The sequence below is a fragment of the Phodopus roborovskii genome, unplaced genomic scaffold, assembly GCF_943737965.1.
Source record: "Phodopus roborovskii unplaced genomic scaffold, PHOROB, whole genome shotgun sequence".
Lineage (NCBI taxonomy): Eukaryota > Metazoa > Chordata > Mammalia > Rodentia > Cricetidae > Phodopus > Phodopus roborovskii.
The window spans coordinates 2,328,779-2,346,379 of record NW_026126410.1 but is presented as its reverse complement, the minus strand read 5'-3'; the positions used below and the strand labels follow the sequence as shown (position 1 = coordinate 2,346,379).

The 17,601-nt window shown below is 39.8% G+C and overlaps 1 protein-coding gene across 11 annotated transcripts in view; it reads left to right on the top strand.

Annotated features, from left to right (window-relative positions):
* Positions 1-17,601, top strand: part of Tenm3 (teneurin transmembrane protein 3) — a 1,243,671-nt gene that overhangs the window by 1,078,990 nt on the left and 147,080 nt on the right. For all 11 annotated transcript variants that reach the window (XM_051182423.1, XM_051182422.1, XM_051182421.1 and 8 more), the window contains one exon: positions 9,493-9,731. In XM_051182423.1, the coding sequence (XP_051038380.1) occupies positions 9,493-9,731 (239 nt within the window). The remainder of the gene's footprint in view (positions 1-9,492; positions 9,732-17,601) is intronic.

The window sequence follows — 17,601 nt, the reverse complement described above, 5'->3', positions numbered from 1 at the left end:
AGTGGGGTTTTAGAGGTTGGCCCACATATAATGATGTCATCACCAGGTATATATGTTCCTAGTTCCTATTCAGTATAACTCATTATTACTATGGAAGCAATTGCTAAGACTTTTCTCTAAAATATCAAGAGTGTTCATCTCAAACCATTTTTGATACAACTGCCAATAACTCATATTAATTCAGGTAGTGGTAATGAAATTATCTTGTTTATAAGCTTTTCATTTAAAACATTTTTCTTCCTGGGATCACCTCCCAGTGTGAAAGCTGTCCAAAGATAATAGCACATAAATTCCGAAGTGAAATAGATTTGAGATCCCAACGTGCTCCCAGCATGAAGGGGTCGTTTATCTGTATCACTAACATACCATGTCACAGCTAGAATCCTTACATATTTGTTCTTTGGTTTTAATGTCAAAATATAGGATTTATATCCTTTCTTCCTTGGGAGATGTTTCATTTTCTTGCCTAAAATATTTTTATTTAAAATTTGTAACAAAATTAGCTTCCTATAACTTTAAGAGACAGTTTAGGATGTAAATATTTCTATTTTTAGTATATTACTAACAATAAAAGTTTTATAATTAAATTTGTTACAATATTACCTTTGTATAAACAACAAAATTATCCATTTTGAACAAGGCGGTTCTTAGAGTGTTCACATGCTCCAATTCCTGCACAAGTTTGCATTTCTTTTCTATAATCATCTGTTTTAAAAATTAACATAACAAAACAACAGTCTGAGGTTTTCAGTTACTAAAAACACACTAAGAGTATTTGTTATTTTTGAACTGTTTTGCCTTCTCAGTTAAGCCTTTCAGTTTTGAGGTCCCATTTGCTAATTTGTACTCTTAGTTATAGCTTGCAACACATGCAGCCTCTGCTGCACTGCTGGTAGAGAGACTTGGTCTTAAACTAGTGTTCTGTACACTTTTAACTCTCCCCTGAGCAGTTAAGCACTCCGTGGCATCCCCTGCTTACACCCTGGAAAGCCTGTTTTAAGAGAAATTCTAAAGGATCAAAGAAATGACTTGAACAGTAATAGTAAGAATTCACTGTGGGTTTTTCTTTTTCAATTATGTTGGCATTCTGTTCCCTCTGAACTTGAGTGACAGAATTTTTTTAGTGTGTTGTTTTGTAGATCACAAGGGACCCCTGCTGTGACCTTTGCCAGGGTATGGTAGTGCTGCCTTGGTGGCCAGCCCTGGGAAGATGGCCTTGGCTGCCAGGTCTTTGTCCTCACTGGTTTCAAAGAAGGAGAAAAACTAGAAGAAGGCAGGGCTGCAGAAGGAAATATTTCTTTTCCCTGTTCCTCAGAAAGCAGACGATAAAGCAAACAAGGGTACTGGGTTTATTTGTATGGATTTAAAATATTTGAAATTGCACTTGCCAGAAGAGTCTCTGCTAGTAAGGAAAAATAAATTTTAGTGCCAACTATAAATTGACAAACTTTTTAAGGGAAAAACATATTGAGAATATTCCAAATGGGAAGGTTGAATAGCTGAAATAGTATTATCTTCTCATTCAGTGCAGCAAAGAATCATGGGAAATTCATATATATCTAACGGGAATTGTTGTTTGGATTTTTCCATAGTTCAGAAATCTAAGTGTCAAATAGAAGAATGGAAATCCACCTGATGAAAGTTCTAATGAAATAAGAAGCGCCATTAGTGGATATTCCAGAACACAGATGGTAGAGAAATGAGACTAGGAAGCACATTGCATGCAGGTGCCCCAGTAGACTGTAAAGTTAGGTGCATCAACACGGTAGATGTTTTAAAACAGCAATGAAATTAGGAATAGCCAATAATTAGCATGGAGTTCTTAAAACAGGAACCCAAAGGTATAATAAAATAAAATAAGAAAATGTAAAGATGTTGAAGGTTAAAAAAAAAAATGAAACAGAGGGAAAAAAGCTTGAAAATATGGTAACATAAAACAGTAAATGATATTTAAGCTTGTCCAGGTCTGATGGATTAAGCCTTGAATTATATAAATTTCCTTTCTTCTAAGTTAACTAACTACTTTGAGTATACTATGGGCAGTGGCTTTCTACACTGAGGTCTTTTGAGTTTATTTGCTATGTTATAGAGTCTTGATGAGAATATATGTAACAACTGACTCATCCTTTAGTTCAGGGATTTCACAGAGTTTCAGGGCCAACATCCTAGAGTGATAGATTTATTTCCCAATCAATTTTTAAGTCATTGTAAGCAATTATACTGGGTATCTCTAGGTATGTACAGAGAATAAGTTGCTTGAAGCTAAGAAAAACAAGTGGCTTTAAATAACAGTCAATCATTTTCAGGAGCCAATGAGATAACTCAGTGAGTAAAGTGCTTGCCATGCATTCATAAGGAACTGAGTTCAGTCCTTCCTGTCCCTGGGGAAAACTGGGCGGGGCAGTGCTTTCTTTGATTTTTGTGTTGGAGAGGCTGAGAAATTTGGTTCAGCCTAGATGGCCCAAACCTAGGTCCCACCCAGTGAGAGATAACCATCTCAAAACACAAGGTGGATGACTCCTGAGATATGGCACCAAGGTTGACCTCTGCCAATGCATGACTGCGCACACATGTATGTTCACACATGCCTGCACGTACACACACACACACACACACAAATGGATGATTTTCTACATGACCTTTCCTTTCTGTTTATTATCTGTAAGAATTGTGTATCTCTTCACTGTTATGAACAATTTTCCAGCCAGCCTGGTCCCAGAGCAGCACCAGCACCAAATAACACACAGAGACACTGTATGTGATATAAAGCTGTTGGCCTGTTACTAGCATTTCTTATTGGCTAGCTCTGTCTTAAATATTAACCCATTTCTATTAATCTAAGTGTTTTCACATGGTCTTATCTTACCAGCGAGAGGGTCCACACCTCTTCCCTTAAGTTTCTACATCTTGAATCTCTTCTACTACATCTCCCAGGATTCTCCTTGTCTCCTAGTCCCTCCTATCTTGCTTTCCTATTGCCCAACAGGGCTTTATTCATTAACCAGTAAGAGAAACATATTTACCAAATGACATCTCCCATCACTTCGCATCATTATATAAAGCCCTATTCTATTTATAAACTTTCTATCAATTACAAACACCTTAAATATACACCCCATAGATGACTCTGTTGGATCTATAATGTATGCAACTTGATAGTGAAAACATTAAAGACTGGAGGACAGGTTTTATGCATGTAGAATGCTTAGGTTCTCATCATTTCTCAGGTATAATTCATAATTAAATGAGTAACAGTAGGTAAAGTGAAAATAGCACAGTCACAGTGAAATGTTATATATTTTAATCTATTTTGAAAATATCATAAAATGAATTCCAAGAAGCCGAGCTATTATTTTGATGCCTAGTGAATTTACTATTTTGAACTCAGGACCTAATTTTAGTTTCCATGCATTTGCAGGTAAATTTAATCCACAAATATGGGATGCATTTTCTTCAGATCTGAAAATGTCATTTTGGGAAAGGCATTTGATGTCCAGGAAATCTTGTGAGACCTTTAATAAGCCTCTTAAATCCAGAGTTATGTTTTGCCGGAAGGAAAAGGAACTTTGAGTTTTTCTTACCTCTTAGGTGAAAACTAGGTATTGAAAAGATTATGATTCTGGCCAAATGCAGCCATAGTCATTGGCATGTTACTGAAACCAGAGCTTCTAATGTGAAGAAACAGCAATCAATGCCTCATATAGATCCTCCCACGAAGGTCAATGAGGGAAGGGCAGTAAGACATTTTATTTAAACAGTTTGATGTAAACCACCCTCCTTGTCCAACAAAGACCCTAAGAAGAGGAAGAAATAATCAACAGAGCCTGTGTGGTAGTGACGTATGCCCTATAGTGTGCAAGAGGTACACACTATACCATAGTGTGCAGTAGACATACACTGTATGGTAGGGTACAGTAGATGTGTACTACATGGTGATGTACAGTAGATGCACAAACTATGGGATGGTGTACATTAGATGTACACCATAGGATAGCCTACAATAGATATGCACAATACAATAGCCTACAGTAGATGTTCATAATACAATAGCCTAAGTAGATATGCACAATACAATAGTCTACAGTAGATGTTCACCATATGGTAGCCTACAGTAGATGTACACTGTACAATAGTGTACAATAGAAATATTTTCCAGGTGTCTTTGTCTCATTATTAAAACCTTCAGATGTACCTTAGGGACAGAAGCTAAACACCAACTGCCATACTCTTTATTGGGATCATTTCCATTGTTAGTCTCTAAAACGATTTTTAATACAGTATAACACATTGAGGAGAACAAACTGTTTTCTAGAAGATAACCACATATGTAGTTAAGCTAATTAAAATTTCATTCAGTAGTTGCACACTTTTCTGTTGGACATTTTCTTTTGTCTCCTAATCTCCCAGTGAGGAAATGACTCAGACAACTTGGAATAAAGCTACCACACATTTTTCAGAGGAGTTTTTCCCTTGGGTGCCTGAAATTTCTAACTTCTTAAGCCATTTACTTCATATTAGAGGAATAACAAGAGTATATTAATCCTCTGAACAAAATATAACCTACTTAGTGATTCATAAGTATGTGATAACTGCCATAATTTTGTACTTCAGACCTAAGTATTGATTATTGATATTTTATGTGACATAGTTTAGAAAGGCACATTTAGCATACCCAAAACATATTGCCACTAAAAATTGGTGGTAAGTTGTGTGATAATTAGAAAGACAGAAATCAAAATTGAAGGGTTCCTCTGGAACAGTGCAAACCTGTTCAGACATGGGGTAAAAATCAAAATTACAAGAATATGTTTAGGTCTGGGATGAGAGAAGGAATAAATGATGGCTGCGCCTAAAGAGTGAGTTTGGTTCCCTAGCAAGCAGTTTAAAAAGCTGGGCATGGCAGTGCTCACCCATAATCCCAGCCCTGTGAGGCAGGAAAAAAAGGAGATGGTTTATCATGCTGGGAAGGTATGGATTGGCTACCCAGTCTAACCAGGTGGTGAGCTCTAGGGTCGGGGAGTGACCCTGCCTCACACAGTAGAAAGCAGAGGGAGAGGATACCTCCATAGGCACATGCAGACATGCTTAACACACACACACACACACACACACACATACACACACAGGGAGGGACAGAGAATGAACTTGTCCACTTGGACAAAGAGAAAGGAAAAATAGGCTGTGAAGAAAAGCCTGTTGGCTCTCTGACTGAATACCCAAGATAGAAGAAAGGAATAGCACAGGGTACAAACGGGATCGCAAAGGTCGGTCCAAAGGCACATCAACAGAAACAGATCTCTCCGTTTCCAAAGACAAAAGAGCAGGCTTTAATTGCGCTTCATATCAAGTAATCCTTGCCATTTTTTTTTTTTTTTTTACACTCGCAGGCTGCACAGTGTTCCAAGTTAATGAGGCAACAGAGCTCTGTTGTCCCTGTCCCCTTGTTGTTGTTGTTGTTAAATAGAATCCCCTCCCTCGTGATTCCAAAGCCACAAAGCAACTGTGTTCAGTGACCAGCTGTCTTTGGGGCTTTGAAATTGATTTTCCTCATCTCGTTCTCTGATAGTCTGTCTTCAAGTGTGCTTCGCTAGTCCATTGCCAGAGTGAAGACAGCAGCACAAACAGCTGAGGAACTGGAGGCAGGCATCACGCAGGGCATCATTAGAGACATCAGAGTCGAATCACCCAACTCCGGTGTGCTCTATGTTAAAAAGCAGCCGCTGGCTCTTTATTGCTAAGTACAGTGTGGGGCATCCTCACATGAGTCGCTTCTCCTTTTCCATTCCCAAATATGGTTTGAGGAGTGAAGAAAAATATCGGTCTTTATTCTGCCAACCTCATATGGAAGGCAGGTGAAAAACATGCAGGATTTTTTTTTTAAATAATAATTTTTTGCAGAATTTTTATATGTGAGAAGCACATTCCCATAGCTGAATGGCCTGGCCAGGAGCTGTAGGACAAGAGGCTAAGACATGCAGAAATGGGCCTCACGGAGAATTAGGTAACAAGGTCACTTTCCCCTATGGAAAGTCATTATACATGCTTTGTACGGCTGAATTTCAATGTTCATGAAGCACTTGTGAAGTTCTAAACATAAAAGAAGTGCTATATTGAACCTTAGGGAATGCACACAAGGGCTTAAGGGCTTGTATTGACGATAACATAAACCTCATGGTGCTTTCTCTTTTATACATTGCAATGGTAAAGGCATCGATCGGTATCTTTCAAAAGATGACATGCTGTCCAAACCTCAACACCAGCCCAGGTCTACCAGATGTGGAACCACATGTTTTCTGCTATAGCAAATACAAAGGCATGACTTTTCCTTCTATGCCTAAGAACATGTACACATATGTCTTACTGTGTCTATTCTGAAGCTTAATTTGACCTGAAGGGGTCAGTCATCATGCAAATGATGATTTTGAAGTAAACCAATTTAAAACTTTGGTGAATCTTCCCTTATGTATTAGAAAGGTATCTGAAAATCTTGAGTGGCTGTTATTTTAAAGTGTAAGGCACTGTGGGGAACTCCTTTTTCAGTACTTTCTAAATATGGACATTAATTATGCCCTGTGTTGTCCATGCCCTAATCTGAGTCTCTCCTAATTTCGGTAGACATGTAGATAGATAAAGAGAAAATACCTCACTTCTAGGAATAAAAGTAACTTCCCACCCCTAAAAATTCATGCTTTCTTTTGCAGTAGACAAAGCAAATGTGTGCTTTTAATAAATTAGAAGCTCTTTGGAGGAAATGGGTTTTCAGTTCACTAATATTGCTCAGTGATGTCACTGAGTATCTCAGTATTTGAAAGAGTTCCTTGCCAGGACTTGCCAGTCTCTGTGTGTACTGATGTCTTGGGTTTGCAAATAGAACCAGAGATGTCCCATCTGAAGTCTGCATCTAGTAAACTCATCATCTCATCATGCTTCTAAATATTCACATGCTTAGTGTCTAGTGCTGAGGGCTAAGGTCATGATCGTGAGAGTCTCACAGACTCAGGTTCAAATCGCACCTCTCCTTAGGAAACTATTCAGACCACTTCATATCAGTCAGTGTTTCGTTGCTGTGACAAAATATCTGAGGCATCGAAGGAGCATACGGCTCATTTGAGCTGAGGATTTTAGCCTGCCATTGCCTGCTCCATGGCTTCTAGACGTGTAGCAAAGCAGAATATTAGAATAGGGAGTGTGGACAGGAGTAATGTTCTTACCTCATCGTAGCCAAGTAGGGGGAAGGACAGGTACAGAGAGTGGAGAGAGAGAGAGAGGGGGGGGCATTACCCCAGTGACTTCCTTGCTTCAAGTAGTCTTTACCTCCCAGTTTTGACCACCTGCCAGTAATTCCATCACATTCTGACTCCTCCATTGGGTAGAAACACTGATGCATTTAGTAATCATGTGACCACCACGCTAGGTGAATTCCACCGACTAAAACCAGCCATCTTGTTATATTCCTCGAGGCTGCCAACCCCTCAAATATGTCTTTATCGTTTCTTTTTAAAGCACTAACATACCTAAAATCATGAGCTTGTTCCCTCCTCTGCCCAGCACACCCGTAGCACTTGCTATGTTTGAAGTATGTTACAGTCTTCTACAGTCAATTTAAATCTCACAAGCCCTATGACATAAATACAGAGAGGTTAGGGAAGATTTTAAACGTTAGCAGTCTAGTTTCCCAGGTCTGGGCTGTGAAGTCCTTAACCTGTTTGATATATTTAGCCCTTTTAAAATACACAGTAAGCGTGTGAGTGTTAAAATGGAAAATACTTAGCTGTGAACCCCATAAATGCATCTTAATAAAGGCTATTCCATACTATGGCAAAGAATGAAAAGACCTCTTTAACCTCTTGAATGTAAAAAAATTATAGCCTGCTGACTGCATTGGACACTCTCGAATAGGATGTAATAATAGTTCATATTAAGGCTTGGGATGTGAATGGTATTGTCATGCCAAATGAAAGCCAGAAAACACGAAGTGTTTTTACATTTGAATACTTTTTTACAGTTAACAAGAATCTAAGAGAACATGAAATTGAGATGGTCGGGGGGGGGGGGGTGTCACAGGCAGGCTTGAAGGGGGAATGGGGATTTATGTGCTCAAAATACACTGCATACATGTATGGAATTCTCTAAGACTGAACGAAAAAGTAAACATAAAAGAATCTTAGAATCTGTCACCTTTTCCAGAAAATTTCTTACTCAGTTCTCTTGTCATCTGTTCCTTAAATCTCTCCCTAAACATTTCTAGACTGCAATTTTGAGGCCGGTTGCCCAGTGCTGTACCGTTCAGTTAGGGAATCTGTCTCTATGTAACCTGCAGCGGCTGGGCTGACCTCTCCATTTCCTTAGGCTTGGTTTTAAACTATATTCTCTGAGTCTCTCCCTCCTCCAGTCCCGATAAGGTTTACCTTGTTGATTACATTTGACACGTGCTAAGAATAAAATAGTTGACCACCACAGAGATTCAGCCAGCTGCCCTTGTCAGGCTCAAGAATCCCCAGCAATAGGGGAGCAGGCTAGAATGAGAACACTTCTGTGGACACCTGGGAAGTCAGTGAGGCAGCAGAACACGGGCAGGACATGGACACATGCTTCTACATAAGCACACATTCTCCTGGAATGTGCATACAAGCACAGCTATAATATGAGTTATAAAGAACTACTCATGAGGCCATTCATCACCATGCAAGGCAGTTCTCACCTGTATGGTGTCCAAAGATGTCCCAGCATGCTTTTGTTCAGGAGACAGTGTGATTAGGGTAATTACATAGTCTCTCCAGATGTCCACTTAAAACCACGGGGATACTTGTGAGCATCTGCCCTGCTATTCACTGCCAAAATCATTCTTAAGTCACTTTTGTGATATAGTCCTCAAATTAAAACATTGCCTTAAATTTTAACTTTTAAAATAATATGAGGGACAGTGAGATGGATCATGAGTTATCTGCTGATAAGACCAACAACCTTCAGGACATCCTTGGAACTCACACAGAGAAAGGCGAGGACTGGCTTGCACAAGCTGCCTTCCATACATGCTCCATGCTATGGCTGCATGTGTACACACACACACATACCAAACAAAAAATAAATATATGTAAAATATAAATATCATATACACCAGGGCTGGGATGTAGTTCCGCTTGTAGAGTTCTTACCTATCATGTATAAGGCCTTGGGTTTGATGTCATACACCTCATAAACTAAAGGCAGTGTAGCACATACCTGCAAACCCAACACTCAAGATACAGCTGGAAGATTAGAGTTTCAAGGTCAACTTCAGTTACATGGGGAGTTCAAAGCCAGCCCAGGTTACCTTATCTCAAAACAAAATATATGTGGTAAATGTGAGAAAGGGAGGGAAGGAGAGAGAGGGCTGACTCTGGAAGAAACACAGAAGAAAGTTAGCCCCTGTGTGTCTGTGCTTTGTCATATTTTAACATATTCCTACTGTGACATGTCCGTGTCTTATGATGATATCCTCCCTTTCCACAGGCATTTCCTATTCAAAACAGGGACAGGGACGACGCCACTGTTCAGTACGGCAACCCCGGGTTACACGATGGCATCTGGCTCTGTTTATTCACCGCCTACCCGGCCACTTCCTAGAAACACCCTATCGAGAGGTGCTTTTAAATTCAAGAAGTCTTCCAAGTACTGCAGCTGGAGATGCACCGCACTGTGCGCTGTAGGGGTCTCGGTGCTCCTGGCCATACTCCTGTCTTATTTTATAGGTAAGAACAAGATTTAAAACCATTTTTCCTGACCGTTGATGCATTGTAGTATTGCTCTGTTAGTTTTGTTTATTTATTTTGGTCCAGAGTCTACTACTATGAGGTATTATCTTGTAAAGTCAATGATGATGACATGTTTGTTTGTTGGTTTTTGTTTTTTTTGGTTTTTGTTTTTGTTTTTTGAAATAAGGGATTTCTAAGTAATTTCAGTAGATGGGATCTGTAGGAAAACTGGCTTGGTTGGCAGTTCATTTCTATAAGTGCTAAGTATATTCTTGGATATGAATGTTATTGTATGTCTGTTATTTGATGCTGTGAGCCATCACTCATTACTCATATTGGTAACCATGACATTTCCTACAGATGAAATCATTCATGGGTTTGCAGGATTCAACACTATGTAGTAATCTCTTTAATCCATGCTCATTAATTGGGGACTCTGCTATCTGTGGTATTACATGTCTCTCCATGAACTCAGCTGTCTGCATGTAGGTAAATCTCATCACCCAGGATTATTATCTTCTATTCAGGAACACTCCAGAAGACCAAGCATCTTAAAATGATGAATGGTTACATACTCATTCATATATGGGAGGTTTTCACCTCTTGTAATGAATTGCTCATGTTTTCACTTAGTCAAAACCCAGATCCCGGGAGCTCCTGTTTACCTTTTGTTTAACTATTTCATAATGTATTGGAGCGTTTATACTGCCTGCAATGGCTTTCACAAATGTCAGGAACACTACGTGGTATTTTGATCTGCTTCTATGGGAAAGGAAAAGCCCTCCACATTGAAATGCTAATGGTATCCACTAAGATAAATCACAGGCTGTGTGGTTTATACACCAAGAACAACAGCCAGTGATGCATCTCCAAGTTTACAAAGCAATTTGTGATGCCCCATGAAATCCTATCACTAAAGATGAGTATCCCAGAGCTCTGTATAGAATGCTGTATGCTCTTGCAGTGGGCCTCTCTCTGCCAGTCCCTGCAATATCCCTCAGATATAAATTATGTACTCTGCAATGTGAAGTAACCAGTCTGAGTCTCTGTGGTTAATGGGAATGCAGAACTCTAGAGCATGAAAGAACTTGGGAGATAATTGAGTCAGGGATGGCAGCCGTGTGGCATGTTATGGACTGTTATTTCAAATTCTTAGACCATGGATGACATTACTAATGGTTCAGAGCTTAGTTTCACTCTGCACATGGAGACATCCTCATCATCCTCATCAGAGTGCTCAGACAACCATCCAACAGCCCCCCTCTTCAGTCAGAGGAAAGCAGGATGATGTCCACCCATCATTTTTTTTCTACCCAAGTTTACTTCCTTCTCTTAAGAAAGCCAGTACCATACCACCAAAACATCACACCCTGGTGTGACACACTATGCTTTTCATACTCTCAGGTACATATCACAGTTCCCTGGCAGCACCAGTATTAGGGTTCATTTCTAGTGCTCAATCAGAAAATACTCTGGCCATTAAAGTACCCTCTCTGGTTAGCTGCATAAATTATTTGTAGCTGTCAGAAGTGTGCCCCTGACGAATTTAAAATGAATCTGAAATGTGCAAGTCTTAAGTGGAATGTGATCAATTACCCAACTGTGTTTGTAGGGGATTTTTTTTTAACATGGTGCATGCCGTGGCCAAGCTGAGATTCAGTTCTGGATCTGTTGTGATTGGCAAGTGTCTATCCTTGCGATTGTTTACAGGTCAGTTTAACATGATCTTATTTGATTTTTGTAGTATGACTGCCAGAAAAAGTGTCATTCTGTATGCTATTACATGGCTGCCACTTGCATTCTTTCTAAGGGAGCCTGTAGTAAATATAGTTATCAAACTTCTAAATAAAACCTTCAAAGTACCCTCTTTCTTGCATTGTCTGATTCATCAGCATCCTACTTGGTATCGTCTGGTACCATTGATGCACAGTTTTCCCTTTACTTTTTATTTTCTCCATGTGGAAATATGAAAACTGTGCAGCTCAGACACTCAATCCCTCCTTTCAGTTCAGTGTTTACAAGACAAGACAATTGTTTTGGTTGCATTAATGCCATGGGAAGGAAGGAGATAAAATTCCAGCAGTATCTAGCAAAAATTACTTCAGTCATCAGAAAATCCACTTAGAATTTTCACTAACTTTCCTGCATTTAAATGACTGTCACACTAACACAACTGTTTTTAAATCAGATAAACCGTTTTGTTTCATCAGTTCATGTAATAAATCTTTTTTTTTTTTAATTGAAGATGTTGCCTTTCTCCCTTTGAAAAAAGATCAGACCACTTAGACCACATCTTTCAGGGAAGGGTGTCCTTAGCTAGTAAAGTGTGCAGAAATATAGAGGGAGGGAGAGAAGTAGGGAGGGAGGGAGAGAGGGAGGGAGAGAGGGAGGGAGGGAGGGAGGGAGGGAGAGAGGGAGGGAGGGAGGGAGGGAGGGAGGGAGGGAGGGAGGGAGGGAGGGAGGGAGATGCCTGCCTACCTGGCCAGATCCATCTGATAATACACAAGCAGCACTAAGGAGACAGTGTCATCCTCAGATCTACTCCACCCTTCATATAAACGACCCCACCCTTAGGCCTGGTTCTTCCATCTCCCAGGTTGATTGTTAATATGAAACAAACGTTTAAGAAATGAGGGTTTTAAAAAAAAAAAAAGCTGAAGGAATTATTCCAGAATGCACAAGAATGGTCCTTGTACCTTCCAGCATGATAACGAAAGGTTAGGAGAATGTATCTGTCCCTGAGACTTTCCTGAGGTGAAGTCTCAGGAGGGTCAGGGTGGATAACTTCCAAAAGACAGGGAGGAGAGTAGAGTCACTCGGACTTTGCTGTTTGCTTTTACCTGTTTCTATCAGAACTTCAAAGAACACAGAGAGGCCTGTGAAGAAGGTGAAAATTAATGTCAATCATAGGACAGGACTCTAAGCTTTTAGGTAGGGAAAGAGGCTTGCTGCCGAGCCCAGCTGTCTGTTGGACACACCAGCGGAAGGAGAAAACTTGGGCCCTCGAGTTGCCCCTTTGTAGCTATTTTTGCATGCATGTATACAGCTTGAAACTTGTGCTGGACATTTATTTTCACCGGGCTTTCCTCAATTACTTGCTAGAAACTGTCTCCATCATTTTATTTATTGGCTACTTCTCAATTACATACTCCCCAAAATTCAGTGACTGCCCTATGTGTGTGACAATGTACTTGTTCGTGTGCCCATGTGTGCTCATTTGATCAAACATTTTTATTAGTATAAATTCTTTCAAGGAAGTTGCTACACGGGTGCACTTTGAACTTAGTAAACCATTTTAATGTCACTATCATTTACATAAGTACCTACTGTTTACTTTATATTTTATTATTTTTTTTAACCATTGCCAGTGTCTTAAACATCTTTTGTTTAAATATATTACTAGTTATGACTTTCAATATTTGTTTTGGTCTTTCGTATTTCTTTTCTTTTTGTATTTTTTGGAATTAAACCAATTTTCCCATTGGAGATTATTATGTGTGTATTTCTATTTACTTGGGGTGTGGCATTACTTACCACAGCATGTGTGTGAATGTCAGAGGACAACTTTTGGGAGTCAGTTCTTTCCTTTGACTTAGTGTGTTGCGGGTATCAAATAGTTTGTCAGGGTAGGCAGCAAGCCCCTTTACCACTGAGTCACCTCACTGGCCTTCTACTCTTTGTGAGTGTGTGTGAGTGAGTATGTGTGTATGAGTGTGTATGTGTGAGTGAGTATGTGTGAGCATGTTTGTGTGTATGTGCGAGCATGTGCATGTATAAGTGTGTGCATGTATAAGTGTGTGTGTGTATGTGTGAGTGAATGTGTATAAGTCAGTGTATGAATGTGTATGTGTGTGTGTGAGTGTATATATTATGAGTATGTGTATGTATGTGTGAGTGTGAATATATGTGTGAATGTATGTGTGTGTATGAGTGAGTGTGTAAATGTGTGTGTGAGTGTGTGAGTGTATATATGAGTGAGTGTGTGAATGTGTGTGTGAGTATGTATGTGTGAGTGAATGTGTATACGTGAGTGTATGAATGTGTATGTGTGTGAGTGTGTGAGTGTGAATGTGTATGTGTGAATGTATGTGTGTAAGAGTGTGTGTGTGAGTGAATGTGTGTGTATGAGTGAGTGTGTGAATGTGTATAAGTGAGTGTATGAATGTGTGTGTGTATGTGTGAGTGTATGTGTATGAATGTGTGTGTGAGAGTGTACGTGTGTATGAGTGAGTATGTGAATGTGTGTGTGTATGAGTGTGTGTGTGTGTGCGTGTATGTGTGCACTCACATATGTTAAGAGTGGTTAGGTCTTGCTATATAGCTCTTGCTGATGTGACACTGGTTCTCTAGAGTAGGCTGGTCTCAAGCTCACATCAATCCCCCTGCTTACCCCTCCTGAATGTTGAGATTACAAGCGAGATCCACCACACCTCACTTCTCTGTTTTGTTTTGTTTTTAACTTGAAGCAGCATTTATTAAAGATGTGGATATTTTGCCTTCCAAGTTAAACATTTTTATAGCATTATTAATTTAATTGTTGATTAGATATCTCAATTTTCCTTGCAATTTATAGCTTTCACACCATACCAATAAAGTCTATATTTAATCTAAGTAGCATTCTAAAAATTCTCTTAAATTTATTCAGGAACTTCATTACTTTTGGTTGGTGCAAGGCATAGATCCAAGGCCTCCTGCATGCTAGGCAAGTGCTTTACCGGTGACCTGCAAGCGCTCTATTGGGAACTACACTCCAGTTACTCAATAAGCATTTTAAATCAGTGTTTTATTACATCCTTTGATAGATATCAAGGGTCCAAGTTGGCTCTTCATTCTAGAAACTCAGAATCAATGTATCAAGCTGTGTGTAAATCATACCTTTTTAACATTACATTGTTTTCTAACAGTGGCTAAAATAGCAAAAATGCAGAGAAGGAAAATACATAGCTTTATCTAAAATACTGAACTAGAAACTTTATGTAACTAGTCTTGTTTGGTTGGTTGGTTTCTGTTTGTTTGTTTGTTTTTGTTTTTTTTTTTTTTTGCCAGTTTGTGGGGGGAGGAATATATGTGGTTACATGTTACATGTGTGTCTATTTGCATGTGGAGTCCAGATGTCTTTATCTACTATTGCCCACTTTATTTTGGGAGGGAGGGTCTCTTGCTGAACCTGAAGTTAATTCACTGTAGAAACTGTCAGAAGGATCCAGATGTCTGCCTGTCTGACTCCCCAGCACTGGGGTTACAGGCATGTGTCACTGTACCCAGCATTTCTCATACATGCTAGTGAACTGAACTCCATCCCTCATGCTTACAAGGCAAGCACTTTATTGACAGAGCTCCCCCACCCCAAGCTGATGACCCAGCATGTTTTCTTGAACTGGAGCTTCAGAGATAGGGGTGGGGTGCTTTGTGTAAATCAAACCTTTACCACTACATGCTTTCCTAACAGTGGCTAAAATGTTAAAGAGAGGTCAGCGAAGAAGGCATATGAAGAGGAGCTAAGACATCAACAGCAGTGCCCAGGGAATACACACCAGACATTGCTTGAGATTATATGTAGATCTCTTTATTTAATTTCCACAGCCCAACGGATTATCTCCTTTTAACTAAAGAAAACCTGTTACTTGAAAAGCAGTCCTGCCTAAAGTCACACGGCTAAGACATGAAGGAGATGAGTTAAGAAATTGTCAGGGAACCCATTGTATCTTGACTGTATCCCATGAGGTTTCTAAAGGACTGGAAACAGGAAATTTAAGAAATGTAAACATTGGATCCAATCTATATTCATAAGATTGCTTTTTGGGCATTCCAGAAGAGATAGCTGATGAATGAGATCCAGACTTGAAGGTGGCCCAGGAGCCACCTGGGGATCTCACTGGAATTCGGATTGTGAGTCAGCAGTTCTGAAGTGAGAACAGAGGTTGTGAGTTTCCCACGGCCGGCAGGCTGGTGCTGGTGCTGGGGTCCACAGAACACACTTGGGCATCAGGGATCTCCATAGTGCTGTCAAATGTTCCGTTTGATGATAGGAACGCCCTGTTGGCACACTGTCCAATTCATTAGCCACCAGTCACATCTGGCTGTTGAGCACTTGAAGTGTGGCTCATTAATTTAATGAACTGAAGTTTCCCTTTTCCTCTTAATTAATTGAAACTTGAACAGCCACAGGTGGCTAGTGGCTACCGTTTGGAGACTACAGGATGAGAACCCTGGTAGAAAGCAAATCTTAAGTGAGAGATCATGGGGCGGGTTGGTGTAGAGATAGGAGCAGAACAGAGACCCCTCAGCTGATACATAACGGAGGACACGTGTTGTCATTTTGCATATCCCAGTTGAAGGAAGAGCAGAATTTTTCTCAGCAGTCACGTGATGTTTGTCTTTATTCCTCAGCTCCCAATTAAAGTCTTCTCTGATGTGTGACCTTTAGGTGATAGGCCTTTACACACTGGAGAGTCTTCTGGTTCCTCAGCACAGATGTTAAGCCTGAAGATAATACTGATTATGGAACTATCAATAAATTCCTGACCTACTTTGCTACCCCCTAATATACTCATCTTCCTTTATTTTTTTTTTTTCCTTCTCCAAAATGGGAATTTTAAAAATGAACAAAAAGAGCAGAATGGGTGGAAAGATAGTCTGTTAGTCGCTCTTGCTGCTTGCTGTTTGCCTTCACAGTTCCACAGTGAATGGGAGCCTTGATGCTGACATTTTCCTTACAGAGGACTTCTCCTCTGGTGAAGGATAGCCGAAAGTTTTGATGGAAAAAGATCCAGAAAGTCCGAAAATTCAAGCATGAGTAGTATTAAACACAAATTGAAGTCAAGACTGGACTTTCACCTCGCATAGCTGCAACAAGCTGTTCCCATCCCTGATTGACATTTGGCTTTGTAGTCTACATACTGTGAGGCAGGGTCTGAAGCCCTTCTGCTGTTTTCCCCTCCCAGGGAGCCTAGACTGCACTGGCACATTGTGTTAGTTACTTTTCCCATTGTTGGGACAAATCCTGACAAAGGTCACTTGAGAGAGGAAGCACTTATTTTGGTTAACAGTTCCAGGGTACAGCCAGAGAAACCATGGCAACAAGAGCTTCAGGCAGCTGGTCACATTGCAGTCACAGACAAGAAGCAGAGAGACACAAATGACCACACTTAGATGGCTGTTTCGTATCATCAGCTTTGGGGCCCTGGAATGTGATGTCAGATTTATGGGGGCTCCTCCAATTTCAGTTAACTTAATCTATAACTATCACACAGGTACTCAGAGCTTTGTCTCCAAGGGGATTTTAGATACTATTGACAGTATTAATCATCTTTCAACTTAAAGAACAATGAGAAAACAAAAATATTATTGGAATATTTTATGCCAGCGCAGTTTCTCAGCTTCTTCCCCTTTTGATGAGGTTTTTCCCTAACCAATAATTCATTTGACAGCAGATGTTTGTTCTCCCATTTATAATATATAATTCAGTGATGGTTATATTCACCAAATTTTGCAACTGTCATCCCAACCAATTTCGGAGCATTTCTATCACTCCCGAAAAAGGAACTCTGTGTCCTTTAACAGTCACTTTGCATTTCTTTATGACAACATAGTTGGGTTTTTTCCTGTGGTGGAAAAAAAAATAACTGAATTCTTTTAAGGTTTACAAATTCACTTCCCAAAGACTATAGATAATTCAGCATTATTTTTCTTTTGAGCTCCTTCCTGACACATGCTATTAACCAAAGAACCACACGAATTTCCAATTTTCCTTTTCATTTTAAAATATATGTATGTTGTTATTTATTTCCATTGAACAGCTGCTACCAAGTGAGTCCTAAAATAGATGTTGTCATCTGTCTGCTAAAAGGGCTGTTTAACGACAGGA